General features: G+C 43.6%; 1 protein-coding gene across 3 annotated transcripts in view; it reads right to left on the bottom strand.

Annotated features, from left to right (window-relative positions):
- Positions 1-442: 442 nt before the first annotated feature.
- Positions 443-19066, bottom strand: part of KCNIP1 (Kv channel interacting protein 1) — a 346136-nt gene continuing 327512 nt past the window's right edge. For 2 of the 3 annotated variants that reach the window (XM_004679202.2, XM_012722521.1), the window contains exons 2-8: positions 9263-9387; positions 8568-8637; positions 6821-6891; positions 5849-5956; positions 3784-3888; positions 2985-3047; positions 443-1273 (exon numbers count right to left, since the gene is read on the bottom strand). In XM_004679202.2, the coding sequence (XP_004679259.1) occupies positions 1226-1273; positions 2985-3047; positions 3784-3888; positions 5849-5956; positions 6821-6891; positions 8568-8637; positions 9263-9387 (590 nt within the window). In that variant the 3' untranslated portion in view covers positions 443-1225. Of the gene's footprint in view, positions 1274-2984; positions 3048-3783; positions 3889-5848; positions 5957-6820; positions 6892-8567; positions 8638-9262; positions 9388-14005; positions 14034-19066 lie in introns of those variants that run through there. The other variant, XM_012722522.1, reaches the window with a different exon arrangement.

Below are 19066 nucleotides of genomic sequence, written 5' to 3'. Positions count from 1 at the left end.
TGTGATGTCCAATGAGGGAAACCCAGACTCAGTGTTCAACATGTGTAATCACTTGCTGCTTATGGGTGGAAGCCATTTGGTCAGCCCTGACTCTGTGTCCCTCAGCAGGCCAGAACCACCTCTTTATTTCTGTACCTCCCAACCACACTACACAAGGTTCTAGATTTTCTGTAGCATCTGTCTTAGGAGCAACAATCTTGTCCGAAGAAGGTGCCTTGAAGTTTTTCCTCTTGAAGTTGCATTTTTACAAGGTCATGGCATTTGCATTTGAATGGGATGCTTGCCTGGGGCTAGAGGAAGATTCTGGAAGGATTCTGTACTGCCTGGCACAAAGCAAGTACAGATAGCTGGATGTTGAGTGAGTGGACCAGCCTTCCCTCTTCACCACTTACCTCTCCTGCCCAAAGGAGTCATGGAAGAAATAAAGATTAAGAGTGTAAGAAATAGTTTTGTTTTATTGATTAGAACATGGTATAAAATTACAGCAATTTGCAGACATTCTGGGCTGTCTGGGAGGGACATGCAGTGCAGGGCTCTAGTGGGAGATGGAGTGGAGGCAGGGACCACGCATTAGCTCTCTTCCTGGGCGTGTGAAGGGACTTGTCCTACCAGCTCAGGTGCTAGTTTGAGAGAGAAATTCTGGTCTTGCCTCTGGAAACAAAGGACAGTGGGCAGTCTGGGTCATCAATGCCATGCTTAATAGTTCAGTCCTAGTGTACTTATGTGAGGTGTTGGCTCTCCCAATCTAGTTATATGACAGGCCACTGCTGTGTAATGCTCATTCTTCCCCCTAGGAAGGGAAACAGGCACATTGGCTTGGGAGGCCATCAGAGGATGGAGTGCGTTTGGTTCAGGTCATCTTACTTCCAGATGCATCAAGGTCTGCTGGATGCGGAGGCAGTGGGCGGGGCACGCAAGCAGAAAAGTGCACTACTGATGAAGCTCAAGCAGCGGGACCTTCCACAGGCAGGAGTGTGAAGAAATGAGCGTGCTTCCGGAACAAACCCAGGTTTATCTCATCTCTCTCATGAAGAGGGAGGTGGAAGAGTTGGAGCTCAGAGACCGAGTTGTGTGATGCTGGTCCCACAGAAAGTCCTCAGCAGGGAATTCTTCCAAAGTGTAAAAGGTGTGTCTGTCCCAAGACTCAGTGTGTAAAATCGGAACAAGGGCAGATCAAGGTGTTAAGGTGTGGCTTAGTACAACGTCTCTGAGAGCTGTCTCCAAATTACATGACATTTTGGAACAGCTGGAGGGACCGTATGATGTTGTCATCCTGGGAAGGGAGGAGGAAGAAGAGAGGATGGTTAGAACTCCCCGAGGCTGCTCTCTGAGCAAATCTGCAGCATGGGCTTCCTTGCAGAGACAACAAATGATTCTGGTTATCTGGAATAGTGTTAAAGTTGCTAGAATAGACAGATATTATTTCTTAATGGGTTCTGGTGTCAGGTGAATGAGATTCAAATCCTGGCTCTTCCCCTTACTAGCTGATTCAGGGAAATAAGTAACAATGGCAAGTTATTTGATCTCTCAGCTTCTTTGCATGTAAAATGGCACCGACCATGGTATCTGCCTAGAGGTTGAGTTGTGAAAAAGAAATAAGTTAAGTAATGAATAACTATAGAATCTACTCATGTGAGAAACTTAATGCATTAAAAAAATGTTAAGCAGAGCAAAAAAGTACACTTCAGTAGGGCACGGTGCTTAAAATTAGAACTTTGGAGTTCTTTGGAGTTCTGTCACTTATGGTGCCTTAGTCCCATCTCTTAACCTTACAATGCCTCATTTTCTCTCCCTTAAAATGGGTGTGATCAGTATTGCTGTCTTGTCAGTTCTCAATGATTAAAGTGTTAAAATACTTCTAGCCTTGTTGGTAAGCAGCTGCTGACCTGGGATTCCTCTCCAGCATCTTCCCCTCTGGCTGTCTCATAGTTGGCCCAGAATCCCTGGGCCACTCACACATTACCAAACTAACAGGGAAAGCCAGTTCAGGAGAGGCCCTCTAGGGCCCTGCATCAGGACAATGGTCAAAGCCAGTTAAAAATGGTCAAATCTCAGTTCATTCTAGTTATCAAATATGTTGAAAATCCATCCCACCCCCCACCCCAAAAATAATGCATCTGCCTCTTAGGACCGTTGTAAGAATTAGTCATTGGATCTGACACCTGCCAGGTACTCAGTAGTATGGATAACTTTGCCCTGCTTTCTTGCATTTGCAGTTCTTCTTGGGAAGAGTTCAGAGTAACTGTGTACCTACCTTTCTGAAATAAGGTGAGGGTATTAAGTGCATTTTCCTAATGTAGATGAGAACAACTATTTCTAGTTCATTCTCAAGCAGACACTCTGGACGCAGTGGGGTGGGGGGGACCAGCAGTCTCAGCATCACCTGGGTGAAAATATATCAGCCAAGCCTACTCTAGACCTGTTAGATCAGAATCTGAATTATAATGAAAGGCTCCAGGAGGTTGGCCTGTGAAATGAAGTTTTAGAAGCTTTGGTTCTAGATATTTGTATTACAATGAGAATTTCCAGGCCCCTGCCCCAGATTTTGAATCTATTTTTAGAATTCTCCCAGGCATAGCCTTACACACACTGTAGCTTGAGACTTGCAGCCTTAGATTTATTTCCCCAGCTATTGTTGTCCGGGCAGTGTGTCATCAAGTCAGAGACAGGTGGGAATGACAGTGTTCACCCCTTGGGAAGTTTGTCATTTCAGGAAGACCTCGTATGGGTTTTCCTATCCCCACCACTTTTCAGGCTGTCCCACTTGGTCTTGTGCTTATCCAGGACAATGCCTCGAAAAGCACAAGTCTTATCTGTCTGGGGGCACTCTGGGGAGGGGAGAGTAGGTTTCTGAGTCATTGGTGGTTGTGGCATCAAAGATACTGTGACCTCAGGGTTCACACATTTTTCATTTTCTTCCTTCCTCGAGACCCAGATTTCCTTTCCCATATTTGGAGGTATATTGCCTTGAGATTTATCATTACCTCCTGACAGGATTCAAGAAATTCATCTAAAGTCACGATGCCATCTTTATTTTTGTCCATTTTCTGAAAGATAAAACAGAAATTACTTTGGAAAACCAGGTAGTCTATATTCCAAATGTGCCTTTTGTTAAAAGTTTACTTTTGAGAACTAGAGTGTTCTTCCAATGAGGAGACAGTTCACGCTAGGTCCTGGTTATGCCACTTGTATCCCCACAAGTCACCTTAAAATGCAAAGATTGGCTTCAGACTCATAGCCTCATCACCAGATCGTTCTGCAGGCTCCCTAACCACAGCGATGGCATTAGGATGGGCCTGACATTTTTTGCTACGCTACTGGGAAGTTAATATTGCTACCATAATCATGTTGTTCTTGAACCACAAATCAATAGTAGCTACCCCCACCACCACCAGAGCCAAGCCAAACTCTTCTATTTAAAGAACTCACAGTCCAGTGTACCCTAGTTTCCAGACCTCTTTCTCTTTACTCTCAGACACAAATCTTTAACGCCTACACAAAGCCCTTAACTGCATCTGCTCTGTTTACTTAGGTGCCCAAGAATTTTTATGGCACTGAGAATCCATACTACACCACTTACACTTGATATTATACTTCCCTGTTTGTTCCCGTAAGGGACACTTGCTTGCTTAACACGGTCAATGATTCCTCAAGGACAATACATCTTGTAATTAAGTTTCCCATGATGCTCAGCACCTATGCATTTGAGCAAGTAGACACAAACTACTTGCTCAAATGCATAGAAAGGCTCATGGATCTACCCACGCAGGTGTGTGCACTTACCTGGAAGAAGACATCCACGTGCTGTCGGGGGGTATCCTCTTTGAGCACGGGATACGTGTATTTCCCCATCATGTCATAGATGGCTTTGACTATGTCCATCATCTCCTGGAAAGAGGACATGGAAGCCTTAAAATGGGAACCATGTGGTCAAACTCCTCCTAGGTGACAGAAATTGGGGTGTTTTGTCCCCTTTGTCAATGAGAGCAATTAGAAGGAACTTCTGCTGAAGAAAAGGAGTTTCATTAGCAAGTAGGAGGTGTTATTTCTAGGAAATCCTCCTAGAGAGGGCAGTGAAAAGTTCCCTGTCTGCCTAAGCTTTTCGGTAGGTCACTTCTTCAGGGAATTATCCTTAGTGAGGAGTTATGTAAGATGGGATGGATGTGTCTGGTTCTGATCAGTACCCCTCCCCCCCAACTGTGAAAGACCCTTTCTCCCTTCCATATTCCTTGTATGGGTGGCTGAGTTTGTACCAGGTGACCTGTGGCCACTGCTGACTGGCATATGTAGACATCTGACTAAAGCTGAGCTACTCAGTCTTTCCTCCTTGAGGAATTTGAATTAAGAGGCACAGAAACTAGTCTGAAGTGGTAGAACACTGGAGCTCTAAAGTCAAGGGGAGTTGTGGCTATGGACAAGCCATTTCCAAGTTCAGCTGAGGATGAGGGAGACCTGAAACACGGCCTTCTGCAGAAGAGCAGAATGGAGCATAGGTACTGTACTGCTTTGAGAAAAGGATTGAAAGAAGAGGAAAGAAGAGAAAGGGGGGTGGAGGGAGAAAAGTGGTGGTGGGGGGCAGTTAGGGTAAGGGAGAAACAAATGTTTGCATGAACAATTGCACACACACACACACACACACTTTCTCTCTCTCCCTTTGAGAAAAACAACAGAAGAAGACAGAGACATTAATAGAGGTCAAGTGAAGCCATGGAGAGGCAGTGTCTGAGAATGGTCACCCAATCAACTAGAACCTTCCCTTGGGTCTTCTCCACCCCTATGTTTCTCTCAACTTGAGCCTGTCAATTATCACAGAAGAAAGTATGGCCATGTGATTTCAGAAGGGGAAGGAAAAAAGGAAGAAAGAAGAGATGAGAGACAGTGACAGAGAGGCAGAGAGTGAGAGGAGGAGGGGGGAGGGGGAAGTGAGAGAGAGGGGAGAGGGGAGAAGGGGAGTGGAAGGAGGGAGAGGGTGAGGAGGAGAAGAAGCTAGAAATAACTTTCTAGTTTCAAGGAGATTAAGTGTGCTCCATCGACTCCCTATATTAATAAATCTCTCTAACACAAGAAAGTTTCTGTTGATGATTTTTCTAGTTTTTGTAATTAAATTATCATGTCTATATAACAATAATTACCATCCTTGGTCGATGGGGTTTCAGATCTTGTCAGTTTCTTTCCAATATTTCAATGCAAACTGATACAGAGTAAGTGACCAGTAAACAGTTACTAAAATTACTACGATTTTTATTATTAGGTCATGGGTCTGTTTCCCAACACTGACCTCTGTGATAAAAGTGCCAGGTACTGCTTTGCTAAAGTATCTGCCCCTGGCAGAGATTCCAGGATACCAAAGTAAATTTTGAGATAACTCAGTGCATATTTCACTGGTAGTCACTGCATGTACTGGGAAGCACTAAAATGGTCAAGCAGTGATAATTCAAAGGTTGTGGTGATTTCTTTGGTGATGGCTGAACCCCCAGACTCCCCTTCTGTGTAGCAACTAAAAGAGGTTGCCACCTTTCTGACTATTAGCTTCAACTTGTAGCTATTAACCTGTTAAAATATAAGTTCCCCTGGGAAGATTAACTCTACACTAAAATAAATCATTTAGGACCGCTTTGAAATAATGTGCACTGAATATTGTGATCCAGTTAGAATGAATCTGCTTCAGCTTCTCTTGGGCACCTAGGGACAGGGCAGAGTATGGAATGACTGAAGTCAAAGGTGACCTGCACTTTGCAGGAAAAAGCTCTATGACCCCCAAAGCAGGACCCTCCTCATTCTGACAATTTCACAACTGTCTTCTATTTCACTAGGTGTGAGTGTCCTCATACCCCTGGGCTCAGCTTACCTCTTTGTTTATGTAACCATCTTTATTGATGTCATACAAATTAAACGTCCACCTTAGTTTCTCATGGACGGTTCCTCTCAGTAAAATCGACAGAGCAGTTACAAAGTCCTGAGAAATGGAAGAGACATGAGTGACATTGACCCGGAAGCCATCAATTGGGGGAAAGCTGTCATGATCAAACTTGGGGGCTGTTTTTACATGGTGGTATTGCTCACGTCCTCTGTTCCTGAGGTATGGCCAATCTTAGTAGAGGACCCCTCCCACACCCTCCCCATTCCACCCCATCTGGGGAATGGAACTCTGTGTGTGCTGACACCTGCAGACACAGGGAAACACAGCCTCCCCGGGTAGTGTCTCAGCCCAAGTCTGCAGTTACATGAGTGATGAAATAGTCTAGTATCTAAGAACATGGGCTCGGAGTTCCAATCTGTCTTTTCCACTTACTAGCTGCCTAACCTTGGGAAAGCAACTCTTTGTCTTACTTTCCTCGTCCACAAACTTCTAATAAATACAATTATAAACCACAGACATTCTGCAGGGGAGGGAGCAGGATCAGCATGAAGGCAGGAAGAATACAAGTGACTATGGTGATGGTGCACAGGTGAATTGGTGAGGGAATTCTATGGGGGCTACGGCTGATAGAAAATAGATATAAATAAAGACAGTAATTTAATTACAAAATACTTGTAGGGTTATTGTGGGGATTAAAATGGCTGGTGTGTAGAGAGCTTTCCATGTGGTCAGGCTGGCGTGCAGGGGGGTTGCTAAATTGCTGACTTAAGTCATGGAGGCCCTGAAGGGGGCTAGAGGGTGGAGACAGTTGCTTCTTCTATCTCCTTAGGAAATGCTTATTAAGTAGATAATGGTTATCCTGTCTTGACTGAAGCATTTGATGACCCAGTCCTTTCCCCAAATCTCTATGGCTTGGTAGGAGAGGGGATGAGGACCCAGGGACTCACGAGACAAACATACCTCAAACTTCACAGAGCCTGTCTGGGTGGTGTCGAAGGCGTGGAAGAGGTAATGGGCATATGTGCTGGCATCTGCAAGGCAGAGAGGGAAGGCAGGTTGTGGCAGCTGGGATTCCACAGGGGAGCGTGATTGTTTAAGACAATAAGGAAGAAAAGGGGATATACTGGTAGAAGAGAGCATACTAGGGACAGCAAAAACCTGCTAGTGGCCACTCAGGACCAATTTAGCTCTAGTTTAGGTGGGGAGTCCTTATCCCTCTATCTAGCTGTTCCCAGAGAAGACCCTCCTGCCTAGCTCTGTAATTCTTTTTTTAAGATTTATTTATTTATGCACACAGAGCTAGGGTACAGGCCTGAGGTGCAGGGGGCGAGAAGATTCACCAGAGACAGAGTGGGGAGCAGAACAGGCAGATGTATTGAAATACACTGCTGAGGGGAGCAACAAGCCAGTCAAGTGAGGTCTGCTGTGCCATGTGGGTCACTCTCCTGGGTGGGGATCGAACTCATGCTGCAGTGGCTGCAGAGGCTTCATAGAGCTGTGCATTAACCGCGCCACCAGGGAGGGCTCTGTCTCTGTAATTCTTGTTGGATGAAAGACACAGCAACTGTGTGGAACAGATGGTTGTCTGAGTAGCAGCACAAATATCATGGGATGAGCACCCCTTAGCACATGGCCACTGGAGAGCAGTTCTCCCACTACACAGCCCTTAAGATTCGAACACAGCCTCTCTCCCACTACACAGCCCTTAGATTCCAACACAGCCTCTCTGAGCTTCATTTTCCTATCTCTGTACAGTGAGAGGTAGCCAGACTTATCCCTTGAAATTTTGGAAATAATATGTGAAACTTTTCACATAGTCACATCATCAAAACCATCAACAAACCTTCCATAGAGTCAAAACTCAAAAAAGTGTGGTTCAAAAGACTTCAATAAATGGTGGCCTGGCACCTGCATGGGGTGAAGCTACCCCCAACTTGGGTAGCAACCCTGTGCCTAGGAAGGTTCTGTGTGCTGCTGAAAAATGTTTGGTATACTTGGATGTACATTTCACCAGGACCCAGTGAAGGAGTCCTGTGGGAGGTAACCCCAGGGGATAGGAAGCAACACATGGATAGGAGGTAACACATGGACCCCACAGAAAGGGCCATGGGTGACCTGGGTCCATTGGCCAGAGCTGACTTTCTTCAGCTTCTTCAGGTAGGGCCACAGAGCAGCCGAGCTTACGGCAATCACTGACCTGGATTTATCATCACAACATGGTGCTCCATACATCATTTTGTATTAATTTAGTAAATTAATTTCCAAAATCGAGTCTGCCTCACTTCGTAAGGAAAAGAATAGAGTGTATGTGTGGCATCATGGTAGCCCTAACATGACAAAACTGTACATCAGATACTTAACAGGGTCTAATCCTGTCTGCCACTCATTAGCTGTGTGATCTTGAGTGAACTGCTTAACCTCTCTGAAATTCAGTTGCCCTGTTAGGTCAGAGCTGCTTTCTAGAGCTTTTATGAGACGTTATAGCACATAATCAATCTCTCATAACCAACCTCTCAATCAAATGGTCAAGGGCCCATTTTCAGAACTCTTTTATGAGTAAGTTCTAGCAAATCCCACAGGGAGGAAACCTGCTCTGAGCAATCCCAGCCTTGAGGAAGAGGCAGATAACAAAGCTGCATGAACTTGGAATAAGAAGCTGCTCATCAGACAGGGAGCTGGATGGGATTTTTTCAAGGCTTGGACTTACCTCCATGAGGGAAGAACTGAGCATAGATTTGCTTGAATGTTTCTTCATTGACCACACCGCTGGGGCACTCCTGCATGAAGGGGAGGGAGATGGGGCAGGTGTCTGAGGGTCAAGGACTCTAAGGCCTTCCACACCCTCTTCCCCACCGATGGCCAGTGTGCAGGGCCTATGCAATCTCCTGTGTGTTTTTTTTTGTGTTGTGTCTCCAAAGTTGAGTGGCCGGAAGGTGGCCCCACTTAAGACTGAAGCTGCTTTCCAAAGTGAGGTGATGTTGCCAGAGAGTGAGCTCTGTGAGGAGCCAGGAGTTTTGGGCTTTGGAATTAGAAAGCCCTGGGTCTGGGTCTTGGCTCAGCCCCTACTAAGCTTTGAAACTTAGAGAGAGTCAGTCTCTGACCCTTGATGACCTAACCTGGAAAATGGGGCAAACAGCACTTTCCCAATTAGACTGCCATGAGGTTAAATATATGTGACTGTGGTGTTCATTTATGCCTTGCATTCAGGCTTACCCATCAGGGCCTGTGAGCTGGGTTAGCAGCGCAACTTAATCCCTTCATGACAGAGACACTGGTACTACTGAGTGAGTGAATGTATTGTGCTAGGTGAGAACTTGGGCCTGGGAATGTTGCTTGGTATTTGCAGGCCCCATGTGGGAAATTCTGCCCTGGACTTCAGAGGCGGTGGTGGGGGTATCTTACATTTTTGAAGCCTCGATATAGGACTTGCAGCTCCCGCTTGGTGAAATTGGTCTGAGCCTCAAGCTGCTCCAGCCCCTCTGGCCGGTGACAGACCATGGTCATCTCCAACTCATCTTCAATCTTATCTGGAAGCAGAGGAGACGGCATTGGAACCACTGACCTCAAGAACCCCTTGTGAGACTGCAGTCTGGGCAGTTCAGAGTGGGTCAGGACCCAGTGCATTGGGGGTCACACTGTAGATGACCTTCCTCCTTTGAGCCATCTCCCTGCCCAGTCCTTTCTGTCTCACAGTTGATTCAGGCATGCCCTTCAGTGTGTCAGATGCCATCCAGGGAGGGGGCTTCCGCCAAGTGGCCTAGTAGAGATGAGACCATAGCACTAAAAATAAGTCCATATGAAAACATTTCCTTTTCTTTCAATATAAACTTTGCATATGCAATTTGCTGCCCACTGAACATCTGAAATTCAGGAGACAAAGTGAAGCAAGTGGAATGAATGCCATTCCAAACAGCAAAGGGAAACATCTGAGTTTTTTTTTTTAAATTCTATTAAAAAACAGAATAAACTCTCATCATTTGAGACAACTAGAGGAAGGCCAGAATGACTTAGCACAAAGTTCAAATTATTGTATACACAATGTTAATTTTAAAATATGAATATATTTTACAGTGTATCACTTTATGATATCTACTAGATAGCCATAAGTAATAAGAAAATGACTTCAGTGGGCATCACTTGATTTAAATGAAAGCTTCTGAAGCATTTCAAGGGCTCTAGGAACAGCTGTCTGGAGTAATAGGTTAACTATTCCTGCAATATGTAATATAATTTTGCAGTAGTTATTGAGGAAGCGTCAGTCAATTAAAGTGAGCAATCTCCCCATCTCCTGTCCAAGAATCACTAGCTCCAAATCAGTGGAACTTTCATAGTCTTATCATTGCAGAAGGGTAAGTGAGTGCTTTTGGCTGGGCCCTGCCGGAAGGCTTTCTATAAATTTACTCCAATCAGCGATCAATTGCCATCTAATCTTCTCTGCCCATTGTTGTCATGTAGACATTACCAAATCCATATATTGAACTGTAAATCGGGGCTGGCAAGAATATTGATGAGATGGGAAGGCTGCTGGGAGCACGCACAGACGCCACGTCACTCTGTGAAGATGGAGCATCACGATGAGCTGTTTCTGGCTGGGAGGACAAGGTGAATGAAATTGCGTGTCTCTGTGCTCTCTGCACCACATTTTCTCTGCAATTGTCGCTTTTCCTTTTAAGACTTTGATTTCAATATAAAAAAATCTATCAAGGCAAGTTTGTATCTTGTACAACTTCCATAAAATAATGTTCATTTGGGGAAGGTTCTAAGGAGAGGCAGGAGAAATTGGCAGCAACGCTCAGTTGTCATTTTTCCCATGCACTCACTGGGCAACACATATCTTATCCTGCTGGGAGGAAGGCAGATTATTCAATATAAATAAGATGCTGTGTTTACACAACATAGCTGCAAGTGGCCAATTTCCTTATAATTCTTGCAGAGCCTTTAATTATTGTTATGGTTGTAGCTAACAAGTTAAGTAGCAATTACCTAAACACTTCAGTGTTTCTCTGTAAATCAAAGGGTAGATTCTAAAACAAACACCCCCCCCCTTCCATAAGTCTAATTCTGAATAGGCGCACATATTTTTAACTCATTTAAAAATGGAAATAAAATTGCCAGTTTAAAATCACCTAGATTTAATAGCAATTTTTAAAAGGCAGAATTTAACAGTGTGAAAAGAAGGCAAAAGTCATATTAAAATGTAAACAAGGAAGATAGAAACATATTTTTGGAAGAAATGATATACTATCAAAGACATCTCATACACATAAGTTTATCTTATCCATTCTTTTTGCAATATTATCTTACTTCTATTACTCTCCCTTTCACTGAATTCCTTACAAGCTCAGGGAAATCTCTTTACAGAAGTTGGAGAAAATTCCTCTGACATAGCAACTGTACTTGTTTACTTATCTCTCTTATGAAAAAATGCATATAAGTCAAAATAGCTATAGGAAGTCCCCATGATTAAGATAGAACTAGACTTTATAAAACACTGTTGGCCATCTAGGCAGAAGGGACAATGATCACATCGAACAGCCTCTGTAATATTTGAATATAACTGTAAAGCTTTTGTATGGTTTTTTTTTTTTTTTTCATTAACCCTCTTATTGTCAGTCTGTGGTAACCTCAGCTACTAAAGGAAATTCGTCCTTAGGTTTTGAGATGCTTGGAAGTTGGCTGTAGGTGACATTAGGGTGGTTCTATTTTTTTTTTTAAACCACCGTTTCTTGAATTTGTGCGTATGTGTGGTTTTTTTTTTCCATCATGTTTCATAGCAAGAACAATGTCCATCATAATCCAGGGTACCCATGATGGAAGCAAAAATTTTGTGAAATAATTTGAAGCAAAAATTTTGTGAAATGATTTGACGCAAAAATGTTATGAAATGGCACATTCCCTCTCTAATGGGAGGTGTGCTTGGTTCTCAATTTTGATCTAGTCCTTTAAAAAATGTGCGGATTGTAACACTTATGTGTTGCCTATGCTTGTGGCAACCTTTTAGGATGCCCATATCAAGGCATCCCTGTCCTTCACATCAATTCTCCCTTCCCTTTCTTTGTGTCTGGTGCATCTGGCCACGGTAAATACATCCTCAATCTTTGGATGGACTACAGGAGTTTCTGTATCCTAATGCTGCCCCCTGGGGGGACACTTAGGTACTGCAACACGGTTTCCAGGAAAGGAAAGAGACCCGCCCACCTCCCTGGTAGGAGGAAGAATATTGTAGAATTAACAGCGGGGAAGCTTCCTGGACAGTTTTTTTGTTTTTGTTTTGCTTTTTTTTTGATGCTTGTAAAGAATGTACGAGGCCAAATGTTGGTTGTCATTACTGGTTTTTGTTGTTAGCTATAACGGGCCAGTTACTAAGTCAGATTGTGTTTCCGTGATAGAGATAAAAATTAACCTGGTGATTGAATACTATGGCGATAACTACATAATAAGAATAAATTATAAAGTACATTTAATTTATAGGATGTTTGCATGCCCCTTGTCTTACAACGACCTTGTAGGTGGTGGGAGTGTACGGGGCTTATTTTCCTCTCCTTCTGAATCTAAGGAAGAGGAGTGTTCTAAAGATGTTTCTGTCTTTGAGAACCTTGAAAAATGATGAGCTGTCTATTAGTGGAGATAGCTAAAGTGAGCTAGAATAACCAAGTTTAGAGGAATTACCATAGAAGATTCCCAGACTGCAGGAGAGTTTGTGGAAGTGATTCAGATGAAATAGTCTTTAATATTTTGGAGTCATAGACTCTTCTAAGTGTGGGATGAGAGCTTTAGACCTTTAGAAAAAATTATATTGAATTAGGACATTTGCCTATACACTTCCAGTGAGCTCCTATATTTTAAATACAAAGAAATGGTGTTAAGGGCTCTAGTATAGGGGATCTAGTGTTCTTCTAAAAGCTGAATGTCTTAGTCTGAGTCCTAGACCACATAGCCAGCTGATGACAGAACCGAGCCTAGAATCCAGCTTGTCCAAGACCTTTCTTATACACTTGGCTCCAATGGGTTCTTCAATGACTTCTGATTCCCTCAAGTATAAATTGCAAATGGGCTCATAACTAGCCTCGCTGTAGTTCTGCGCCTAACAAGCTCTGTGCACTTGAAAAAGGTGGACCCTTGAACAGTTAAGAATGGGAGGACAGAAGCCTTTGGATCCCTTAGTGAGGTGTCTTCTCTCTTAGTTTCATGGCCATAACCAACAACCATGGCCATCATGATCTCTAGGAAGAGAATTAGAAAATAATTTCTCCATCATGGAGTCTCTGGGATTGACTTTAACTAGTTTTGAGGTTACAAAATGGCGGTTATGGATGAACACAGTCCACAAGTAGCTCTTGTTTGGATTTTAAATGCATTTTTTTTCCCGTAGGGGGGTAGACTAAGTGGCAACATTTAAAAGTGAGATGTTTATGGGACAAATCAGGATTCCTGATTTCTCTGGGTCTCAAAATCTCACTGGGCAATAGTCTATTAGAGTTGAGCAGTGGCTCTTTCCCCTGGGAAATCAAAGCCTCTGGTGCTGCCCCTCACTCACCTCTGGCCACTTCTGCATTCATGCCACCTGCCTGGCCTCACAGGCATTTGAGGTTTTGGTTCCTGATCTCTGCCTGCTTGCTTTCCTCTCCCATCTTCTACCTCACTCTAGCCAGTTTTCCACCTCCTGCTCCCTCATTTGTTTATTTCAAAACATTCCACTTTGTCTCATAAAACACTCCAAGCTGATTATGTAAAATCATTAAGACAATAAAATAGATAAATACTAAGAAACACTGCCTCAGAAACTGTTCAGTGGATTAGGAGTTCCAGAGCACATGGAAAAAGAGACTAGGAATTCAGGTTATTTGTTCTAAACAGTTACTACACTTGAACCACAAATGAGCCCTGAGCTTTTCCATATATCTTGTTGCCATTGAGAAGACAACTTACTGTTTTTAAGAGAACAAAGCTTTTCCTGTAACTTATTGCTGAAAGCACAATTCCAACTGTTTCCAGTAGAAGTTATTTCTAATTGGTGGGGTTTGCTAACAAGGAGTACCAAAGTTGGTCAGTGAGAAGATGAATTATGAAATATATACTTAATGAAACAGCTCTTCCTTAAAAAGTAATGTGACCAAAATAGTCAAGTTAGTGTAAACTTTTTACCTCGCTGATACTGGTAATACCACCAGGCGATGTCTAGGAAAAAGTAAGAAAACATTTTACCAAATCCATTCATCAAACAAGCAAAACACACTCTTATTTTCCATGGTGGCTCCTCTCTCAGGATGTCAGGGTTACCATCCAGCTGCACATGGAGCTGGGAGGGACCACTTTTCTGACCTTTCCCAAGGTCCACACGCAGAGTAATGGGCCACCTTGCAGTACCTACAGCTCCCAGCAGGGGGCTCACTGAGCATGCCCGCAGCCATGCAGCCATGCAGCCTGAGGAGAGATGGGATGGCATGGGGCAGAAGATGCACAGATGTGGATGGGTCCTTGGAAATACCAGCAAATTTGATTGAAAAGTCGCTTATAAGACACCCTCCACTATGTAGCGCATTGCCCCCTCTGCTATGTTGTGATTTGAAGCTGTCTATCCTGTAGGATTTCCCTCACTCAACTATTGTCAACGGATCTTCCACTATCGTATGTCAAGAAATGAAGCAACTCTGTTCCTGCTCTCCCGGAGCTCACAATCTACACGTCTTTGTTTCTCGCCTCCCGTCTCAAGTCTGATAAGAAACAGAAAGGCAGAAAAAAAAATAGGGCTGTCGGAAAAAAAAAAAAAATTAGCATATAGGGTATAGGGATACAGGTAAAGTGCCCTGTTAGACTGAATAGAAAACATAAGACAAGCAAGCAGACATGGAAAATCCTCTTTGGCATGGCGGCATTGCGGGGACTCCAGGCCCCAAAGAGTGGGAAGTAGGGGTGCTATTTGCTGCTTCTCTGCTGGTCTTTTGAGGTACGTTTGTTGGCCAACCTGGTTTTCTGCGTTGGCTGTTACTTAAACTTGCTTCTGTCCTTGGAATGTCTCAACCAAGCATGTGTGAGGCAGCCCCACCAGCATGTCACATGTGTCACAGTCACATCCCACCCACACCCGAGAGAGGCTTATGCTCAGATTGTTCCTCAAAGTGGTGGTATGGTGGGCATATTTGGGTGCCCACCGGTGTTTCTGCTTCTGTTTCCTGACATAAATCCCATGGCAGAAACTGCTTTTGCCTGGTACAGAGTTCTTGTTATCACTCTGATTAGATAGCATTTGCATTTATTTTTTTTTCCTAATAAAATATTTGAAGGCAATTTTAGGTTTACTGAACACTTGCACAGAAAATACACAGTGCCCCCATCCCATGTCCTCACAGTTTCTTCTGTTATTATCATTTTGCTGTGGTATATTTGTTCCTGCTGACAAACCCAAATTGATACATTATCTTAACTAAGGTCTGTAGTTTAGGTTAGAGTTCACTTTTGGTGCTGTTCTTCCTATGGGTTTTGACAAGTGTTTACATGACAACCATCACAGTATCCTACAGGACAGTGTTGCTGCCCTAAAATTGCTCAGACCCTATTTTCATAGTGATGTCTACAATATGACTGGCCTTCTCTGGCATGACAGACGTGTGATAATACTTGTTGGGAGAGAGATGAAAGGATATAGATGTTCATATGGAGTACTTAAACTGGTAGACAGATCAAGGACTGCAAACCTAAACACAGTAGTAGTTGGTAGGTAATTTTTAGATGAGTCGGAGGCATGACCATAGGGAGTGGTGGAGACTGGGGCTAGACGTCAAGGACTAGAAAAAGAAGTAGCTAACAACTAGTTGTTAGCATGTTGAATTTTGGCCCAGTGAACCTAGATCTTTGGATTTTTCAGGCAATGCCTTTAATTACAAGATTGTTTGTGTCCTGATTTTTTGCTATTATCAACAAATTTAACATTTAAAACATACAGCATGGATCAAATGTGTGTGTGTACATATACATCTATATCTGTAATATCTATATAACGTATAGATAGATAAAAATATTCATATTTGTAAGATGTTATGGATTGCTGTCTAGAAATTTTTGACAAAACATTCCCAGCAGCTAAGACACTTAGCTAAGACTACTGGGGCCGAGAGGAAGAAGACTTTTCCGCCTGGGTGGCAGGGAACTGGAAGGTCCAGTAGGGGAGGCATCAGTGGGAGGTGATAATTTATTGAGTCTTGAAGGAAGAAGGGTGAGGGAACGACATTTGCAGAGACACAGATGCCAAAAGGTCTGAGTAGCAGAGCTGACTTCTCACTGAGAACTAGGGGAAAAAAAAAATCACATCTGACCAGAAGGGAAGAAGTGACAGATGGTGGATGAAATGGGTAAAGGGATCAATTGTACCATAAAGGATGTCATATCTTCTCTCCCCTTAAACATGGTTGCTTGGTTGGGTGAGCACCATCCTTCTGATTGACAACGTATCCCCATATAATCAGGGGTGAAGATCCTTGTTGGGACCCGTGTGGTGATGTGGGGGAGCAGAGGGGTAAACATGTTCCATTTGTTCCTTAAGCATTACCTGGAGGCTCAGATTCCTACAGCGAGGTAGGAGGTGAGTCATAAACTCACTCAGACACACAGCACACACCTCATCAGCTCTGAATTTTATAAACTTCATGATGAGTCCCAGGAGTACTGAGCGGAGACTTGATAAAGATTTTCTGAGCGCTCCAGACATTTTTTTTAGTCTTCTTGGTTCAATAAAACTCAAATCATGTTTTGCTCCAAGGGTTTGTTCTCTTAATCTTGAAACCCTCCTGCCCCTTTTAAGCAAAATTGAATTTATACATTTCTCATTCATTTATACCTCAGTCCTGAAAATGTTCTGATGAAACAGTCTTCTATAAAAAAAAAAAAAGAAAGAAAGAAAGAAAAAGAAGTCTTGGAGTATTGTTACTTCCATTAGATGGGAGATTTTTCAAAACAAATGCCTTGAAAATTCTACCACAGCCAGTCTATTTTGGTTCTCCTTGGATGTTGATAAATGTGGCTTCAGTCAGTATAGGAGTGGGGTGGGGTGGATTGGAGGGGAATGTTGACTGTAACTTGTAATTTCTTGGGAGGGTGGTGGTGGTAGAAATTAATTTTTAGGAATGTTAATGCACATATCAAAAGTCCACAAAGTTACTACCCAGATTGTGCTGTAAGACCCAGATTTGTTTACTGAATGATGCCCTAATATTCATATATTGAATAATAAACCCTGGAAAGAAATGAGCCTTCTAGATTCCAGATGAAGAGAAATAGGAGTCCTAAATGGTATTTCAGCATAAGGAGCAAGGTCACATATATCAGGGACTCTTGTGTCCCTTCACCTCCAAAGCAACATTTTTAAGCCAGCTAAACCGCACTGCCAGATTGCAAAGTAGAAATATCCACTTCACTGGAGATTCTCAGGCTTGGTTGGAAATCTGCAGATGATGTTTTAAGTGGCCCTCTTTGTCTGGAAAAAGGGCCCCAGGATGAAACTTTTGATGATTTGCTGAGGTACCTCCAGCCGTTCCGCAACTCTGGGGGGCAATTAGTCAAATGAGGCCCAAATCCTGCCACCAGCTAGCATTCAGGAGGCAGTGGGCAATCTCCCACTGTGTCTTCTTTGGTCTCAGCTGGACATGGCCCTGAAGCCCCAACACATGGCGATAGCCAGTAATGAATGGTGGCCGGCCTGTGTTGTGGCAGAGGGCATGCTGCCCAGGCTAAGTGGGTCCAGCTATTTCCACAGGAAGTGAGAGCTTCGAATGGGTGTGGTCTTGTGACTCCTCTTGATTGAGAAGCTAAAATGACAGCTCATGAGAACCAAGAGGAGGGAAAAGGAGTGTTGGAGAGAAAAAGCGCTTTTAGTTTCAAGAGAGAAAAATGAAGGTGCAGAAGATTTTGAAGGAATCACTCAAAGGTAAAATGCCTTGGGAATAGGGTTTATTCTCATTGATGGAAACTCACTGGCTCAAAGTCAGATGGTAAGTCTGTCTTTCAGTCTGCTGAGCTATAGAGTAGTTCATGGACCTTCAGATAATTTCTCAGCAGAAGGTTTGCCTTGGTGGACTGGCAAATGCTTACCAACTGCCTCTTGGGAAGGAGGGCAGCGCAATTAATACCATTTTTCAATCACGTTGATGCAAATGTCTTCACCAAGGTCTAATTGAGCCTAACAGTGTGTCACCACTGAACATGGGTCTGGGAAGCAAAGCACACAATCCGTCAGCATGACCAGGCTCCTCCTGTTACTGGTGCTGTTCGAGAATAAAGAGTGTGGCGTTAACGATGGCAAATTCCTGCACTGAAGGAACCAAAACCAATTCAGTAGATTAGGCCTAGCCCCTGCCATTCAACCAAATAAACTGCACATCATAAAAAAAGAATTGCAGGCCCTCCCCGGTGGCACAACAGGTTAGGACGCAGCACTGCAAGCTAGCCGCAGCTGCTTCCCTGCAAGTTCGATCCCCAAACTCGGAGGTGATCCACATGGCGCAGCAGACCTCTCCTGACCCGCCCGCTGCTCCCCTCAGCAGTGTACTTCATTGATCTGACTGTTCTGCTCCCCACTCTGTCTCTGGTGAAGCCTCTCACCGCCCCTGCACCTCTGGCCTGTGACCCAGTTCTGTAGGCACAAATAAATACATCTTAAAAAAAAATTGCAAACGGGTAATTAATAGAGACTGACCAAGTGAGATTTTCCTGGAATTCAGTATTACTGTGTCCTTATACGAAGTGCCTGTCCCCGTGAGCCCACGAGCGTGCAGCAGTCTTAGAACGGATCTAAACATTTTACCCCCTTAGGAGGTAACTAACTTGAGCTATTGCCAAGCCCACCTTGTAGCTGTGAATCTAAATAAGGTATATAGAGTGCCCGATGTGCACAGTAGGAACTCAAAAAATATAATATATCATGACTGGTTTTGAGGCCATTTTCAAGAGCAGAATCCAACCACTGTGTATGTTAGACACTCTCTAGGTCATGATGGTGCTGCTTTCCAATGGAGCTAGTAAAGAAGTGGGATTTTCTTCAATAGAGGAAGATATTCTTGAATGTGATGGAATCTGTCTGAGTGGCACCCAATTGTCAGTTCAGGTTGGGCATGAACTAGAGAAGAGTGAATATTATTTCTGTATTAACTGCAGAGGACATAAGCAAGCATCGGCTTTGGTTGAAAGGGCATTAAGCACCTCGGTCTGCAGAGG

Source organism: Condylura cristata, unplaced genomic scaffold, assembly GCF_000260355.1.
Source record: "Condylura cristata isolate star-nosed mole 26May11 unplaced genomic scaffold, ConCri1.0 scaffold00008, whole genome shotgun sequence".
Lineage (NCBI taxonomy): Eukaryota > Metazoa > Chordata > Mammalia > Eulipotyphla > Talpidae > Condylura > Condylura cristata.
This window is presented reverse-complemented; position numbering and strand designations above follow the sequence as displayed.